General features: G+C 38.5%; 1 protein-coding gene across 9 annotated transcripts in view; it reads right to left on the bottom strand.

The window, feature by feature from the left end:
* Positions 1–3,869: 3,869 nt before the first annotated feature.
* AKAP7 (A-kinase anchoring protein 7) overlaps positions 3,870–17,944 on the bottom strand; it is a 125,474-nt gene continuing 111,399 nt past the window's right edge. For 4 of the 9 annotated variants that reach the window (XM_055535640.1, XM_055535639.1, XM_055535635.1 and 1 more), the window contains one exon: positions 3,870–5,023. In XM_055535640.1, the coding sequence (XP_055391615.1) occupies positions 4,818–5,023 (206 nt within the window). In that variant the 3' untranslated portion in view covers positions 3,870–4,817. Of the gene's footprint in view, positions 5,896–17,944 lie in introns of all 9 variants that reach the window. The other 5 variants (XM_055535636.1, XM_055535644.1, XM_055535643.1 and 2 more) reach the window with 3 other exon arrangements.

The raw sequence follows: 17,944 nt of genomic DNA, 5'->3' as shown, positions 1-17,944 counted from the left end.
AACTTTATATATATTATGTGAGCATTTACCAAAAAATTTAAATATAGGAAGAGATCATATATTTGTGGTTAAAAAAGGCAAAAAAAAAAAAAAAAAAGAAGTAAATGTTCTTTGGTTCAAAGAAATAACCATGGTGATTTTGTGCCCATGTGGTTTTTGGCAGGAAACGTGGGGAGTAATTGGAAATGTTGCACCCATTTACTAATAGTTACCTAAGAACAAGTATGCCGTACGGTGAAGCAGCTTAAATGGACGAGACTGCAAACAAAGATGGGTCAAAGAATTTTACATATAGATATATAGGGCAGTGTCATAGAAGAGTGGGCTTTCAGAAATCATTTGAACCACTAAAGGGAAAGCAACATATGTTTCCCAAAAACAATGAATCAATTTCTCAGCTTTAGTGTATCTATCTTTGATGCTTTAATAGAACTTCATAACCTTTCAATGAGTATTGCAGTTTACATTTTAAAATCATTCCAAATTGCCTGAATTTATCAGTTACATTTAATGACTCCAAATAAGTAGTTTTGAGGACATTACACAAGAGATAATAACAGCACCTTTCTTCAGCTCTCTTATAAACAAGCTTTCTTATCCCCAAAATGGTGTTCCAGGAAAGAACTGTTGTGAATTTTAAATTCACTGACTCAAGAGCGAGTTGCTCTAATATTCATTTTTACTGTGAATGAATAATCTAGGGGTCTGTCTTGTTAAGAATGTGTGCTGCCATCAGATTCATGTAAGGACTTGTAAACTATTTTTTAAAGTACACTGGGTTTCTTTCTTTTTTATATGAATACCTGGAAAAGTTGGAATTCAGGAATGCATCCACAATTTGTTCAAAGATAAGACTGATACTAGGTTTGGAGATAATATAGGTTTGTTTTGAGTATATAATGAAATAAATTTTTGTTATATAACATGGTAACTGGTTTATGCATTGGTGATCAACTATAGAAGTGCAAACATATTGTATTAGTCTTCTGTCTGACAGGACATCTAGAATATGAAGTCAAAACTGTTTTAATTATCTCCTTATGGGAACATCTGGCTGCTGAGATGACACATAGAAGCACTGGGGTTTTAGAGGGAATAGTTTGAATCTTAAGTATGCTCTATCTATAACTAGTATATTTCAAAGGTCTGACGTTTAGAACGAAAGGTAGAGTAATACAACAATCATCTAAGATGCTACTACTGTTGCTATTGTTCAGTCGCCCAGTTGTGTCTGACTCTGTGACCTTGTGGACTGTAACACACCAGTTCTCCCTGTTCCTCACCAGATCCCAGAGTTTGCCCAAGTTCATGTCTATTGCATCGGTGATGCCATCCACCCATCTAATCCTCTGATGCCCTCTTCTCCTTCTGCCCTCAATCATTCCTAGCATCAGGGACTTCCAATGAGTCAGCTGTTCTCATCAGGTGACCAAAATACTGAAGCTTCAGCTTCAGCATCAGTCCTTCCCATGAGAATTCAGTGATTTCCTTTAAGATTGACTGGTTCGATGTCCTTGCTGTCCAAGGAACTTTCAGAAGTCTTTTCCAGCACCACAGTTCAAAGGCATCAATTTCTTGGCACTCTGTCTTTTTTACCACCCAGCTCTCACAACCACACGTGACCACTGGAAAGACCCTAGCCTTGACTATACAAACCTTTGTTGGCAGAGTAATGTCTCTGCTTTTCAATACACAGTCTATGTTTGTCATGGCTATCTATGCTATAAATAGGACCAAGTTCAAAGCTAGCAGAGTCTTGTCCTGCTGTTGAAAATATTACTTGACATTTTAAAAAATATTCATATAGGGTCTACTATTTTACCAGTGACAGAAAATGTTGGAATCTGGTCATAAAAGTAAATTTGTGCCTACATGATGCTGACAAAGCCTTCTAGAAATCTCAGTCTCTTGTTGACAACAGATGTACTAGAATGGTGTAAGCAAGAAGGTCTCACATGTGGGTAGCTGGTTGAGACATGGCATCAGCATGAATACCATCAAAATAAAGTCACAAAGAGACTAGGATCCCTGGAAATCACCTATCACCAAACTGTTTCAATCCAGAAAAGGGAACTGGTTTGTTTAGAATCACCGTCGGTGCGGTCCAGGTCTAGACACCACAGTCTGCCTCCTGGACCAAACTGACACTCTTTCACCAACCACGCAGCCTCCTTGTCAGAAGACAAGGCTATATAACATACTACACCAATCGAGGACAACGCAGTCTGTCTCGGTGACCCAACAAACGATTCTTCTCCAGTTCTGACTAAATGGGGAAAAAGTCATTTTGAATATTTCCCATCACAAACTTCTCTCCTATGTTCATAGAACTTCAGGGCTTCAAGGGAGATGATTTAGTCAAAAGAAAATGACTTCCCTTTGTTCCACATTCTTAACTTGTGAAATGACTTGTACTCGGTGGAAAGAGGAACTGCTGCGTTGTGGAAACAGCTTGGCTTTGAAGTAGAATAGACCCAAGTCTAAACTGAGCCCTACCTTTATTAGCTTTATAAATAGCCATTTAACCATTTAGAGCCCCACTTTCCTAATTTCCTAATCTGTAAAACAGTACTAGTACCTTCCTAACAGGGTCACTGAAGGGCAGAAACATAATAATGTGCCTAAAGCATTTGGCTCGCAGCCAGGTGTGTAACACCTGGGAGGCATGATGCTTAATTAAAAAAAAACAGTAAGTTGTGCAGAAAGTCGTGTAACTCCAGATTGCAAAAAGGATACTTTTTTAGCTTTTCAAATTTCTGGGAAGTGTTGAAGTAGCTCCTTGAGGATAAAGAGATCTATGATATGCTATAAGATGTGCTGTTTCTCCTAAAATACTATTAACAGGTTATTGAACAGTGGATGTTGAGATGGGGCCCTAGGTCCAAGCACAGGTCCAATTGCCTAGCAGCAGTGTGGCCTTGGATAAAGCACTTTATCTCCTTATGACTGTTTCCTCTCTTAAAGAACAAGTCGTGTCCGACTCTGTGCGACCCCAGAGACGGCAGCCCACCAGGCTCCTCCATCCCTAGGATTCTCCAGGCAAGAACACTGGAGTGGGTTGCCATTTCCTTCTCCAATGCATGAAAGTGAAAAGTGAAAGTGAAGTCGCTCAGTCGTGTCCGACCCTCAGCGACCCATGGACTGCAGCCCACCAGGCTCCTCTGTCCATGGGATTTTCCAGGCAAGAACAAGGCAAGCTCCCAAATATCTTTGCTTCCCACCTCAAGGGTTAACTCAAGGATGTCGTCTACATACAATAAAACCTCCACCCTCGGAGAGGCTCATGGTAAGCAGCACCCAGGTCTCCACATCTGGATGCACATGCTCTCTTATCTCTGCTACTGACATTGCTGGAGTGACGCGCTATGAGCAGTTTATGAGATGCTACTGAGATTTTCTTTGCCTTTAATGTTCTGTTGATATTTTCTGTGAAGCTGACTGATTTAGAGTGATTTAAAAGTCTAAGGTTAAAGGTGCTCTGACAACTGTGCTATCTTAGCAAATAGGATAAGAACACAAAAGTTAAGAAACACTGAACAAGCACCTACTGTATAGCACAGGGAACTCTGCTCAATGTTACGTAACAACCTATGGACAGGGAGGCCTGGCGTGCTGCGATTCATGGGGTCGCAAAGAGTCGGACACGACTGAGCGACTGAACTGAACTGAAGTGAGAAAAGAATTTGAAACAGAATAGGCACATGGATATATACAACTGAATAACTTTACTGTACTGTTATCACAACATTGTTATCCAACTATATCTAATACAAAATAGTCTTAAAAAACACTGAAACTATCAGAGCCCCTATTTCTGACTTCACTATATTCAGATTCTAAGAAGAAAAAAAATAAATGAAGAAAGGCAACAAGGGAAAACAATACATTTATTAAGAGGCATGAAAATGCATAAACTCACTTATAAATAAATGTACTATAATTTACCCAGTGAAAAAATAGCAAAAATCCATGAGTAAACTGGATTTTATCTTTGAAATGATTACATATTTGATCTCTAGTAATTTCCCCCTCCATCATGATCTGTTAGTAGCAGCAATTTTACAATGATTATAGAAAAAGCTGTTACCAGTGATTATCATATGGGAAGGAAAATTTTCAAGAATATTCTTTAAAAATGAACCAGTGCAAGCAAATTCAGATTATAAGGGATACAATAAGACATGGGCTAGCTTATCTTCAGAAAAGTAGAAAATAAAAACCCCAAACATTCAGTAAGAAATGAAAAAGCAAACTACATTTCAATCATTGAAAAATAATACATATGGAAATTATAAAACATTCTTAACCAGTGACTACAATAATTACATTTATAAATGTTCATTCAAGTACTAGTGATCAATAAACATTCAAAGTCTCATTAAAAGTAACACTAGATATAGATACATGTGAACAATGCTTCTTTTGACTGAACAACAACAAAAGTCATGTCAACAGGAAACAAATAACCCTTAAAATACTGGGTTTTATTTTGTTTTTTTTTTTTTAGTAAATGGTTTTTCACAGTCTGTATATTTTATCTGTGAGGACTCAAGGAACATCTCACAACAGCTAATTAAGAAGTCTTTTCTATAAAATGAATCTTGATATTACAGAGATAAACATTCTAAAACACAAGTTTAGCTTAAAAATAACAGTGCAGAATTCAGTTTTCTTTGGAAAGAAATTGTTCATTCCTTACCAAATGTTGGTTTGCTGTTGTGCAAACTATCAGAACACTTCTTTGGTATTCACCAAAGAGCTATTTAATGAGCTGGAAAGATATCATAAACTCTAGTACCATGATAACAATGTAGAGTTTATGTCAAAGTTGCACTGAAATCCACATCGTTTCCTTGATTACTGTTGTTAATGAATCTTCCTTCAAAGAGCTCCCTCCTGATTTTGGCCTGAATCTCAGGCTTTAATAAAAGTGCTTTTATCTCCTTCACTTTGGACTGCAGACCCATCCTCTCTCGACACAAAGCTTCATTAATTAAGTCCCGGATTCCAATAGGTTTCGGGCCTATGGGAAAAAAATTATATGATACATTTCACGTACAAATGCCAATGAAAAACATTAAATATGGTACACTGACTTATCAAAAGAAGGTTAAAAAGAAACCTTTAAAATGCTGCCCACATTTTATAGAAAAGGTTGCATTTCACCAAAATATATCCTTTACAAGAATCAAATTTACTGTAAATAATGCATAGCAACAACACACAAAGGACAGACATGAAAAACTGTGGACCAACTTATGGGCAATAATGTCAACAGTGATCATTTTAAGCGTAGCACTTGTTAGCTCTGTGTGTGTTTTGGCCTCAGATAAGGTAGTCAAATGCCCTGCTAAGCAATTGAAATGGCAGTATTCCATTTACGTCAAGGCCTCTTCCATGGCCTTTAATTCGAGTCCACAAGGCATAACCCAAAGTCCCCTCTCCCTCAGCCATGGCTGAGGGCAAGTGAAACCAGGGCCATTCTTCCTTTGTAAATTGATTTCCTCTGATAGTCCCAGTTCTCCATTCCTCTTCTGTTGTGCTTCAGAAATGCAAAGACATCAATCATGAAAAGTATTAGGCAATCTTCACGGACTGGACAAGACACTTAGGCAGCACAATGCAAATTAGTCCATTGACTCGGCAGAGGAGGGCAGGGGTGCTTCTCGCGGAGCAGCGGGGTCCTGCCTGCATTTGGGTCTCATTTCCTGTTGTCACTGTCAGTGCCATTCCTATCAGCCTCTTCAGTTTTCACAGAGCTCCCATCCCCTGGCTTGTTTTTGTTCTGTGTTTCTTCCAGATACTGCTGGACAGCCTTGAGCACTGCATTCTCCACCAGCCTCTTACTGAGCCTTACCAGTTCAGCATCATCAGGCTCACCTCCATTCTTATCACCTACATTCCACAACAGAGAAGAGAGGTCACTGAGATCACATTGCCATAGACACTCGGCATGCAGGGGCCAGCTAGTTCAGTTAGTTACAAAGAGCAAGCGTCCTTCAATCTGGCAAACTGGATCTATAAATTCAAGAATACTGGCTTGGCTTTTCATTTGGTACTTGCAGACTGCCTGTCCCTGAAGACTTCAGGTTGAAAAGCAGTTCATTAGCCCCAGTCTAAAAATACCCTACCTAGCAAAGCTGGAAGTTCCCCAGTTCTACATGGGATTTTTGTTTTTCTTTCATCCAAGGCTGATCATTACTACAAAGTCCATGTACCCACCACCAGGAGACTTAGACATGTGGAATCACCAGCAAGATGTATCTGTTCGTACTTCACCACCATCAAATGTTAGGTAACCGAGATTTCCTAATTAACTTAGCACACAGGATCAGTGATTTTATAATACTTGGCCTGGACAGTGTTAACAAAGTCTCAGCACTCCCATGAAGACAAAGGTGGTTACTACTGCTAGGAACTAGTTTAAAATAAGCATGTTAAACTAGTATTCTTTTTAATTTCAGATCACTACAATTTAAAAAATAGGAAACTCTTACAGAAGAATTAGGATTATGACAATAAATTACTAGATGTTAGTATTTTATGGTCATTTTGTTTCCCTGCTAGTGATGATCAAGGTTTAATTATCTTCTCTTATTTCTGTAAAAGAGCTGGCTCTCATCTGGTCGAATGCTGCGCATTTCTCACTCACTCTCTTTCCTGTCTCCCTTAACTGAGTAAAAGAAAAAAACTAGAGGCTCACCTCTCAGGCCCATTCAGTCCTTCATTTCCTTCCATTCAACTTTGGACCCAGGAAGGCAGATGAGTGACAGCGGTAAAGACTTCTAAGCACCTAAGTACCTTAAGTGAGTGAGTGAAGTGAGTGAAGTCACTCAGTCGTGTCGTGTCCGACTCTTTGCGACCCCATGGACTGTAGCCTACTACACTCCTCCGTCCATGGGATTTTCCAGGCAAGAGTACTGGAGCGGGTTGCCATTTCCTTCTCCAGAGGATCTTCCCAACTCAGGGATCGAACCCGGGTCTCTAGCATTGTAGGCAGACGCTTTACAGGGAGAAGTAAGTACATTAAGTAAATGCTAACAGATCTCAAGGGAGTGATAGACATCAATGTAATAATAGTAGAGGATTTTAGTACTCTACTTTCAACAATGGATAGATCATTCAGACGGAATATCAAAAAGAAAACATTGGACTTGGAACTATACTTGAGGCCAAATGGACCCAAGAGACATATAAAGAACACTCCATCCAACAGCACCTGAATATACACTCTTCTCAAGCACATACGAAACGTTCTCCAGGATAGACTGTTAGGTCACAAAACAAGTCTCAGCAAATGTTTAAAAACTGAAATCAAACCAAGTATCTTTTCTAACTATAGTGGTATAAAACTAGACATCAATAGCAAGAGGAAAACTGGAAAATTCACAAATATGTAGAATTTAAACAAACGCTCATGAATAACCAACGAATCAAAGATGAAATCAAAAGAGAAATTTAAAACATATATTTCAAAACAAACAAAAATGGAAACACAACATACCAAACTTTATCACCCAGCAAAAGCAGAGCTAAAAGGGAAGTTTATTGTAATAAATGCCTGCATTAAGAAAAAAGAATAATCTCAAGTAATCGACCTAACTTGATACCTCAAAGTACTAGAAAAATAAGAACAAACTAAGCCCAAAGTTAGCAGAAAGAACATTAAAATCAGAGCAGAAATAAACGAAATAGAGAATAGAAAAACCGTAGAAAAGATCAATGGAACAGAGGGTTGTCTTTTTGAAAAGATAAAACAAAAAAGAATTGATCTTTAAATAGACTTACCAAGATAAAGAGAATTCAAAACTATAAATGAAAGCAGAAACATTATAACTGATACCACAAAAATAAAAAAAAAATGTCATAAGAGACTACTATGAACAATTATAGGCCACAAATCAGACAACCTAGAAACATACAACCTTCCACAGACCAATAACAAATTTAAGATTACATCAGTAATCAAAAACCTTCAACAAAGAAAAGCCCAGGACAGTCTGGGTTTATGGCTAAATTTTACCAAACATTTAAAGAAGAAGAATTAATAACAATTCTCAAACCCTGCCAGAAAGAAAAAAAAGAAACTAAAGAAGATATAACACTCCCAAACTCTTTTATGAGATCAACATTACCCTGATACCAAAGTCACATAAGGATACTATAAGGGGAATAAAAAAGGGCAGGCAAATAATACCCTCATGAATTTGGATGCAAAAAACTCAACAAAATGCTGCTGCTGCTGCTGCTGCTAAGTCACTCAGTCGTGTCTGACTCTGCGACCCCACAGATGGCAGCCCACCAGGCTCCCCCGTCCCTGGGATTCTCCAGGCAAGAACACTGGAGTGGGTTGTCATTTCCTTCCCCAATGCATGAGAGTGAAAAGTGAAAGTGAAGTCGCTCAGTCGTTTCCGATTCTTAGCGACCCCATGGACGGCAGCCTACCAGGATCCTCCGTCCATGGGATTTTCCAGGCAAGAGGACTGGAGTGGGGTGCCATTGCCTTCTCCACAACAAAATACTAGCAAACCAAATTCAATAGTATGTTAAAAGGATCATACACCACAATCAAGGGATATTTATCCCTGAGATATAAAAGTGGCTCAACATATGCAAATAAATCAATATGATATGCCACATTAACAACATGAAGGTTAAAAATCACATAATCATTTCAATGCATGGTAAACACACACACACACACGATAAAATTCAACATCCCTTCGTGACAAAAACTCTCAACAAACTTGATATGGAGGAACATGTATGTGCATGCCAAGTCACTTCAGTGATGCCCAACTTTTTGTGATCCAATGGACTATAGCCTGCCAGGCTCCTCTGTCCATGGGATTCTCTAGGCAAGAATACTGGAGTGGGTTGCCCTGCTCTCCTCCAGGGGATCTTCCCGACCCAGGGATTGAACCCTGCGGTTTTTTTAACCGCTCCTGCACTGGCAGGCAGGGCTCTTTACCACTAGCGCCACCTGGGAAGCCCATGGAGGAACATACCTCAGCATAATAAAGGCCATATATGACAAACCCACCACATTCAATGGTGAAAATTTGAACGCTTTCCCTCCAAAATCAGAAACAAGGCAAGAGTGCCTACCCTCACCACTCTTATTCCACACAGTAATGGATGAACAAGCAAGAGCAATCAGGCAAGAAAAAGAAAAAAAAAAAAGACATCCACATCAGAAAGAAAAACCCCTCTGTTTGCTGATAGCATAATCTTATGTACAGAAAATACTAAAAATTGTTAGACCTAATAAGTGAGTTCAGTAAAGTTTGAAGATATAAAATCAACATACAAGAATCAGCTGCATTTCTATACAGAACAACAAACTATCTGAAAAAGAAATTTTAAAAATAATACTATTTAAAATAGCATCAGAAACAATGAAATATTAAGGAATAAATTTAACCAAGGAAGTGAAATATCTATATACTAAAAACCTGTAAGACTGATCAAAGAAAATGAAGACACAAATAAATGGGAAAAAAAATCCCATATATATGGATTGGAAGAGTGAATATCATTAATATGTCCATACTACCAAAAGCCATCTAGATTCAATGCAATCTTTATCAAAATTACAATGGCATTCATTTACAGAAATTTAAAAAAAATTCTAAAATCCATATGAAAACACAAAAGATCCCAAATGGCCAAAGCAATCATGAGAAAGAACCAAGCTGGAAACATCACACTTCCTGATTTCAAAATAGTATGGTAGTGGCATAAAAGACCAATGGGATGGAGTTCAGAGCCCAGAAATAAACTCACATATATACGGTCAACTAATATTTGACAATGACAATAATACAAGAATACATAATGGGGAAAGGACAGTCTCTTTAATAAGTGGTGTTGGAAAACCTGGATATCCACATGCAAAAAAAAAAAAAAAAATGAAATTTGACCCCTATTTTACATCATTCACAAACATTAACTCAAAATGAATTTAGGACTTAAGTGTAAGACTTGAAACCATACCACTCCTAGAAGAAAACACAGGAGGAAAGCTCCTTGACATTGGTTTTAGCAATGATTGTTTTTGAATATGACATCAGAAGAACAAGTGACAAAAGCAGAAATCAACAAGTGGGACTAAAGCAAACTAAAAAGCTTGTGCACAACAGAAGAAGAGATCAACAAAATGAAGAGGCAACACAGAATATGAGAAAATATTTGCAAATCACCCATCTGATTTCATATTCGAAACTTCATGACAAAAATACAAACAATCCTATTAAAAAGTGGGCAGAGAATCTGAATATTTTTCCAACGAAGACATGCAAATGGCCAACAAGTACAGGAAAAGGTGTACTTTCAAATCACTAATCATCGGGGAAGGCAAATCAAAACCACAGCGAGGTACCACTTCACCCATGTCAGAATGGTTATTATGAAAAAAGCAGAAAATAAATGCTGGTGAGGATGTAGAGAAAAGGGAACCCTTGCATACTCCTGGTAAAAATGTTAAATTGATGCAGTTATTATGGAAAACAGTATGAAGCTTCCTTAAAAAATTAAACATATAATTATCATATGATCCAGCAATCCCACTTTTGGGTAAATATCTGAAGAAAATGAAATCACTATCTCGAAGAGGTATCTATGCTCTCATGTTCATTGTAATATATTTCACGAGAGCGAGAAATGGAAACAACCTCAGTGGCCATCAACAGTTGAACAGATAAAGAAAACATGGGGTATATCTATTAAAAAGAAAGAAATCCTGCCATGTGTGACATGGATAAACCTTGAGGCCTTATGTTAAGTGAAATAAGTCAGAGAAGGACAAATACTGCATGACCTCACTTACCTATGGAATCAAAAAACATAGAACTTACAGAAACAGAGAGCAGAATGGAGGTTACCTCTCACTCCAGAGGGGGAGTGAGGCAGGGAAATATGTTGGTCAAAGGGAACAAACTTTCAAGTATAAGTTGAATAATTCTGAGGATCTAACGTACAGCATTGTGACTATAGATAACAATACTGTATCCTAAACTTGAAACATGCTATGAGAATAGAGTGTTAATGTTCTCAACATAAAAACAAAACTATAATTATGTGAAGTGAAAGATGTGTTAACTAATCTTGTTGTAGAACACATTTCATTTTATTTATAGATATATAGATATGTTATCAAATAATCACCACTCAACACTTTAAACTTATATAATGTTATATGTCAATTATATCTCAATAAAGCTGGAAAAAAAAGAAGTAATTAGAATCCTCACACAGTAAATGTCAGCTCAGTTTTTGGAATAACAGCCATGACCTCCAGAAGCCAAAAGCCCAATGTTATACTTACAACCTTGGGTCTGGGTCAGGCAGACACAAAGGGTATGAGCAGGAAGATGGACATTATTTTCTATCCTCACATGTAATAGGGATTGGAATACAAAAGCATATGCCAAGAGTGAGAACTGGCACCTAAACCCTCCTTCTGAGCCCCACCACTTCTATTTAACACATGTCCAAGGCCAATTATGCTGATACCATCATTCCTAGCAACATCCAAGCATAAGAGAGATGGGTTACAGGTCCATCTGGACACGCTACCAGTGAGGGCCTTAGCAACTGCTGCCTCCTCAAAAGCGAAAATATGGCACTCCAGAGCTATGCTAAAAAATTCCTAGATAGAATATTTGCAGTGTAAAATATGCTTAGAATTGAGTAAGTTTCAACTCAGTGATATCCACACAGAAGTTATTAAACATAAATATGTCAAATGATTAAAAGAAAGATAAAGAAATTATTATTAATGTGGCACTATTAATACCACATTTGGGAGCAAGAACTGTGGGGCTAGAGAAGACTCTTGAGAGTTCCTTGGACAGCAAGGAGATCAAACCAGTCAATCCTAAAGGAAATCAATCCTGAATATTTACTGGAAGGACTGATACTAAGCTGAAACTCCAATACTTTGGCCACTTGATGCAAAGAGCTGACTCATGAGAAAAGACCCTGTTGCTGGGAAAGATTGAAGGCAGGAGAAGAAGGGGACAACAGAGGATGAGATGGTTGGATGACATCACTGACTCAATGGACATGAGTTTGAGTAAGCTCCAGGAGATGGTAAAGGACAGGGAAGCCTGGTGTGCTGCAGTCCATGAGGTAGCAAAGAGTCGGACACGACTGAGCGACTGAACAACAATAATAAGACTATTTTTACTAGTAAGAATGAATGAGTACATTGCCTAATATTTAAAGGATTCTACCAGTCTTATAACACAATGTTTATACTGTATAGATACCTCTAGGTGTGTTACCCGGAACTATTTTATAGTGGCTCTTCAAATTTAAGACAAAACCAAACTTCAAGTGAAGGAGTACTTCTTAAGTACCCTTCAATACATTGTAAATGACTCTCCACATCTGCCACCCTGTTTGTGCTCTGCATCTAAGCCAGAGACTGCATTTCTGGGGCTCTTTCTGACCCCAGGTGGCTATAAAATAACATCACTCATCACATACTGATACATCATCAATAAGATAACAGGGTTGGACTGGAGTCTAATCATAACTCAGTTTCCAAGATGCCTCTCAGGTCAAAAAGATCTGTGCTGGCTGTGATTTTTCTCAGCCCACAATGAAGTGCCCCTTTTATTTTAAACATTAAGAAATTTAAAACAGAAAAATCTTCCCATAAAACGTTAATTTTCCCTTCTGATTTTCCTTTTTTCGTTTATGCTTTTACTATTACATTATCCAAGTCAACAAAGCTCAAACAAGAACGTCACCATCTTTAACTCCTCCCTTTTCCTCATCAATCCACTTCATCACCAAGCCTTATCCATGGGCTTTTTATAACTTCTCCCCTCTTCAATGCATCTAGTATAACACCTCTAGATTCCTATTTCTAAAACATCCTTTTACACTCCATTGTCTCTACAGGGAAATTTAAATGTGCCATCCAAGGCTTTTCAAAATCTGTCTTTGGTGACCACCCACCCCTGCCATACTTCCACTGTTCGCTTGCAGCATCTCCTCAGGAACGTCTTCACAATCCCTTTTCTCTAGGCAGTCCTGCCTGTCTCAGTAACTAAATCCCCTACTTTACAAAGCCTTCCTTGGTGAACCCAGACAGAAGGGATGAACTTCCACTGGATTACAATAACTCTGACTGCATGTATAATACATGGTTGCTTGGTCATTCATTCAACAAGGGTGCATAGAGCACTTACTATATACCTGGCTGTTTCAGCCTATAGTGATACAGGAGAGAGACAAAACTATGGTTTTCCTTTTAAAATTTCATTACAAATTATGAGCATTACTTATCAATGTATTTATTCACCAACTACTGATTCAGTTATCTGCTCTGCTAAAGACACATCTTGAGTGTAGAAGCCATGCCCTACTTTTCTGTTATCTCTTGGCTCTGTTACTCCACGGCACAGTTTATTGAATGCAATAAAAGTTCAATAAATATCTGTCAGTCAAGAGAATAGTCGATTAAAGTCCTCGCAGGCAGTAGCAAAACTTTTTAAATGTTCCTATTTTCCAATAAGGATAGCACACAGTGGCCAGAAATTTAAACTTAATATTAAATTTAAATTGAGTGCAGAGAACTCCATTAACCAAATACCCATATGAAAAATCACCACCCTCTCCACTTGATGAACCTGGTCAGTCTGCCAAAATATCCAGTCAAATATTAACAATCTACAATAACAAACTAATTAACCAATTGACAAAAATACATTTATAAATGAATCTTCCAGATCTGTCCTGGATCCCTGGCTCACCTAGGATTTCCACAAAGCATCCTCAGACTATCAACATTAGCCCAGGGAAGAGGCTATCAGAAGGCTCATCATAGAGCCCTGTAAGAATACAGTGATTCAAGAAATGTGTATCTTCATTCCAGTGAGACCTTATTTGTGTTTTCACTTGTAGGTTCTTAATTCAGATTAACCAGAAGAGGCATTTTAGGAATAAAGTTATGCTATGCTCTTTTTCTGCCTACTACTTGAAAAAAGGTATCTGTCTCCCACAGAGACCTCTAGGATAAATGACTGCGTTCATTTTCCCTGAAGCCTAGTTAACAACGGAAGTTCAATGTCTATACAATTTATCATTTGATATTCCAACAAAGGGGCTTCCCTGGTGGCTCAGCAGTAAAGAATCCACCTTCAATGTGGGAGACGAGGGTTTGATCTCTGAGTTGGTAAGATCTCCTGGAGAAGGAAATGGCAACCCACTCCAGTATTCCTGACTGGGAAATCCCCTTGACAGAGGAGCCTGGCGGGCTACAGTCCATGGGGTTGCAAAAGAGTTGGACATGATTAGAGACTAAACACCACCACCAACATTTTCCAACAAAAGTACACATAAAATATATTACCAACAACCTCTCAACAAAAATACTCTTTCTGGTTCTACCTAGGTTATTTACTATCATACCTATTTTAAATGACAGATTAATCTTTGTCTTTGACACTGTTTGTTTTTTTTTTTCTTTTCTTTTTTTTAGAAATCCTCCCCAGGATATCTTTAATTGACTTCTTAGGAGAATTCTAAAAATACAAAGGAAAGGAAATGAGAAATGCTATCAAGTCCACCAAACACAATACTTTCCCTAAAAGAACAGACTTAAGAAACTTTTCAATAAACTTGAAGTAAGCAATTCCACTCTCCATAAGAGCTGTAACACCATTAGTCCATGGTATACACCCAAGATTTATTTTTTTAAATTATAGTAACAAGTCAGCACTTAAATAAAATTTATATTTGTGATTACAAAAAAGAAAATAAGTGACCTCTTTTGTGGCAGCAAGGAGAGTAGCAATTCTATCTACTGGGATAATTTAAGGTCAGTATTAATGTGGGTCAGCTGTTTTTATGTGTGAGTTGACCCAATAATTCCTTAATTGATATCACATGAAGGGCTCCAGAAACCATCACTACCTCCATCCACTGCCCAAATCTAGGTGCCTGTTTCTCACGACAAGAATAAGTCATGCTAATAGATTTTTTTTTAAAGAACCAATAAAATCTTCATTACAACATCATGTAAGACCTAAGGGAGAGAATGCAACTACATTAAAAGTTCTAATTTGTTTCAATTTGCAGCATAATGTATCCTCCTTAGAAGCAAACTTCTTTTTATTAGCTGAGCTTACCTTTTCTTTCACCTACCTAGACTAAAAGAAACACTAAATATAGATCCACAGGCTATTCAAAAGGTTGAGGTGGTATACTTAGCTTCCTTGCACACCACCTGCAACTCTTCTGAGATGAGGGACAGGTCAAGAATTGTCCCCAAGTGCACATTTAAACTGACATTGTCTTCAGACCCTTGTGTGCCAACACTGTGGAAAACAGAGTTGCTGTAACAGAAGTTCCCCTTCTTTTGTCAAATGCCAAAGCTCTCCACCCCCAGCACACATAGCAGAAAGTTTTAGAATTAAAACACCAAAACCACAGTTTAACTATTTTCTAGAATATAAAGTCCAAAGTGGAAAGAACCATGCCTTTGTAAATTTTATTCTGAATTCAGTAGTACAGAATAAATTTTAAAATCATGATATTTATGTACAAAAGGACAACCCCTGCAGCTTCTGGAGACCACTACACTCCATTTTTACACTCAGCCACTACACTGAGACCACTACACTCAACATTTTTAAATTGGAGGGGTGGGGGCGAATTGCAATTAGGCTAAGAATCAGCAGTCGCCTTGAGGGGAACCTAAGAGGAGATAAGGTCCAACAGGCAGTGACCTGCAGCTGACTGGGTGGAGGCATGTGGCCCCAGCCAAAGCTGTCATGATGACTAAGGCTTCTGAGCCTCTTGAATCTTCTGTTAGCACAGCTGGCACCTCGAGTCTTTCCTTCCCTCTACTGTTCCCCAAGTCACCGCCTAAAGCCTCTTCATCCCTCTCTGTAGCAAACTCCACATCCCATGGCTTGGGAAGATTTCTATGACTTGTTACCTCAAGACTGCCCGTCACATGGCCATATGACAGATGAGACAAGATATAAGCACTGCACGTTTGTAGGCCAGTCTACCAAAGAACTCTTTCCAGACATACACAATAGCCTTTTAGATAGACTTCTTTTTTGTCTGTAACATCAGTTTTCTGAGTCCATACTATGATCCACACTGTTGTCTATACAATTTCTGCTGTAACTCTCTTATTGGAAACCTAGATAATATGATAGAACTATCAGTGACATGGCAGAACTCCTCATATGCATGTAAGAAGGGAAAAGTATGACATACACGTGAGTGTGCATTCCAATTCTGCCATTTTCTATCTGCACAGCCTTGTTCATAATCTCTCCAAACTTAGATTTCCCATGAGTGGGCCACTCATGAGGATAATGCTCCTTGTCCCGCTGTTGTAAACACAAGAGGTAAGGAATGGAACGTGCCTAACGTTGTGCCTGTAACATAGTAGGCTCTCAAAATGTAATTATTGTATTAGTGCTTTTTAAACATGTTTTATGTTTAAATTTGAGTTCAATTTATTTTAAGAAGAATGATCTCAATACCTACTAAATACCAATCATCAATCTACTCAAACACCTTACTAAGTGCTTGCTACATGCCATTACTAAGTATTTAACAAGAAATACAATACAGTCTCTACCCACACATAAGTCAGCCTAGAGGATGACTAATAAACAATGACCTCAAGACAATAGAGCGTGTTCAAGGTCCAAAGGAGTTGGAAAGGGATGACAAGGTTATTATGCTTCACAGAGGAGGCATGTGAATTTGATGAGGAGGCGTTTATAGGCACAAGGTAAGGGAGGCAGGAAGGCCTCGTAACAAAGGCATGAGTGTGTACATAGATGAAAATGCACGATGCACTTGGGGAACCGGAGGCACTTCCGTGGTACTGCCATAAAGAGTTCAGAGTGCCATCCATGGGGTGGGGGTGCTACAGGGAAAAGGCTACCGAGCAGGGAGGGATGAGGGGCTCTACGGACCATGCTATGGAGTCTAAGTGCATTCTATAGGCAACCACTGAAGGGTTTTAAGCATAGCACATTTCAGAAAACTCACTGTGATAGACCGTGAGGAATATAGAAGAAGGACTGGAGAGGGGTAAAATAAAGACAAGTTCTTGCAACAGACAAAAAGAAACAATGAGGACCTGAACTGTGGTAAATGCAACAGGAAACAAAGGGACACGTTACAGAGAGTGAAGAAATAGGAATTAAACGCTGCTGCTGCTGCTAAGTCACTTCAGTCGTGTCCGACTGTGCGATCCCATAGACGGCAGCCCACCAGGCTCCCCCGTCCCTGGGATTCTCCAGGCAAGAACAGTGGAGTGGGTTGCCATTTCCTTCTCCAATGCATGAAAGTGAAAAGCGAAAATGAAGTCGCTCAGTTGTGTCCGACTCTAGCGACCCCATGGACTGAATGAAGCCTACCAGGCTCCTCCGTCCATGGGATTTTCCAGGCAAGAGTACTGGAGTGGGTTGCCACTGCCTTCTCCCCAAATTAAATGCTACTGTGGGCCAATTTAATAAGGAAAGAGAAAGGGAAGTGCAAAATACACACCTATATAAAGAAATATATGTAATATATAGAGAGGGAAATAATGGGCCAAATGTTTGAAATGCAATAAAAACCATAACCTTAAAATCAAGAAGCTCAGAAAATATCAAGTATAAGAAATGTGAAGAAAATCACACCAAGGAACATGATGATCAAACTGCTGAAAACCAATATTAAAAGAAAATCATAAAAGCAGCCAAAGCAAAAAGGATACATTATACAGAGGAACAAAGACAAGAACGATAGCAGATCCACACATCAGGAACAATGCAAGCCAAAAGACATTAGTACAACACCTTTACTAAAAGAAAGGGAAAAGGAACCCCAGAATTCTTTATCTGGACGCATTATCTTTTAAAAGTGAGGGTGAAAGACTTTTTCAGACATGTAAATGCTAAATTAATCCATCATC

This window comes from Bubalus kerabau, chromosome 9, assembly GCF_029407905.1.
Source record: "Bubalus kerabau isolate K-KA32 ecotype Philippines breed swamp buffalo chromosome 9, PCC_UOA_SB_1v2, whole genome shotgun sequence".
Lineage (NCBI taxonomy): Eukaryota > Metazoa > Chordata > Mammalia > Artiodactyla > Bovidae > Bubalus > Bubalus kerabau.
The sequence above is the reverse complement of the archived record's forward strand: the minus strand, read 5'-3'. Positions and strand labels throughout refer to the sequence as shown.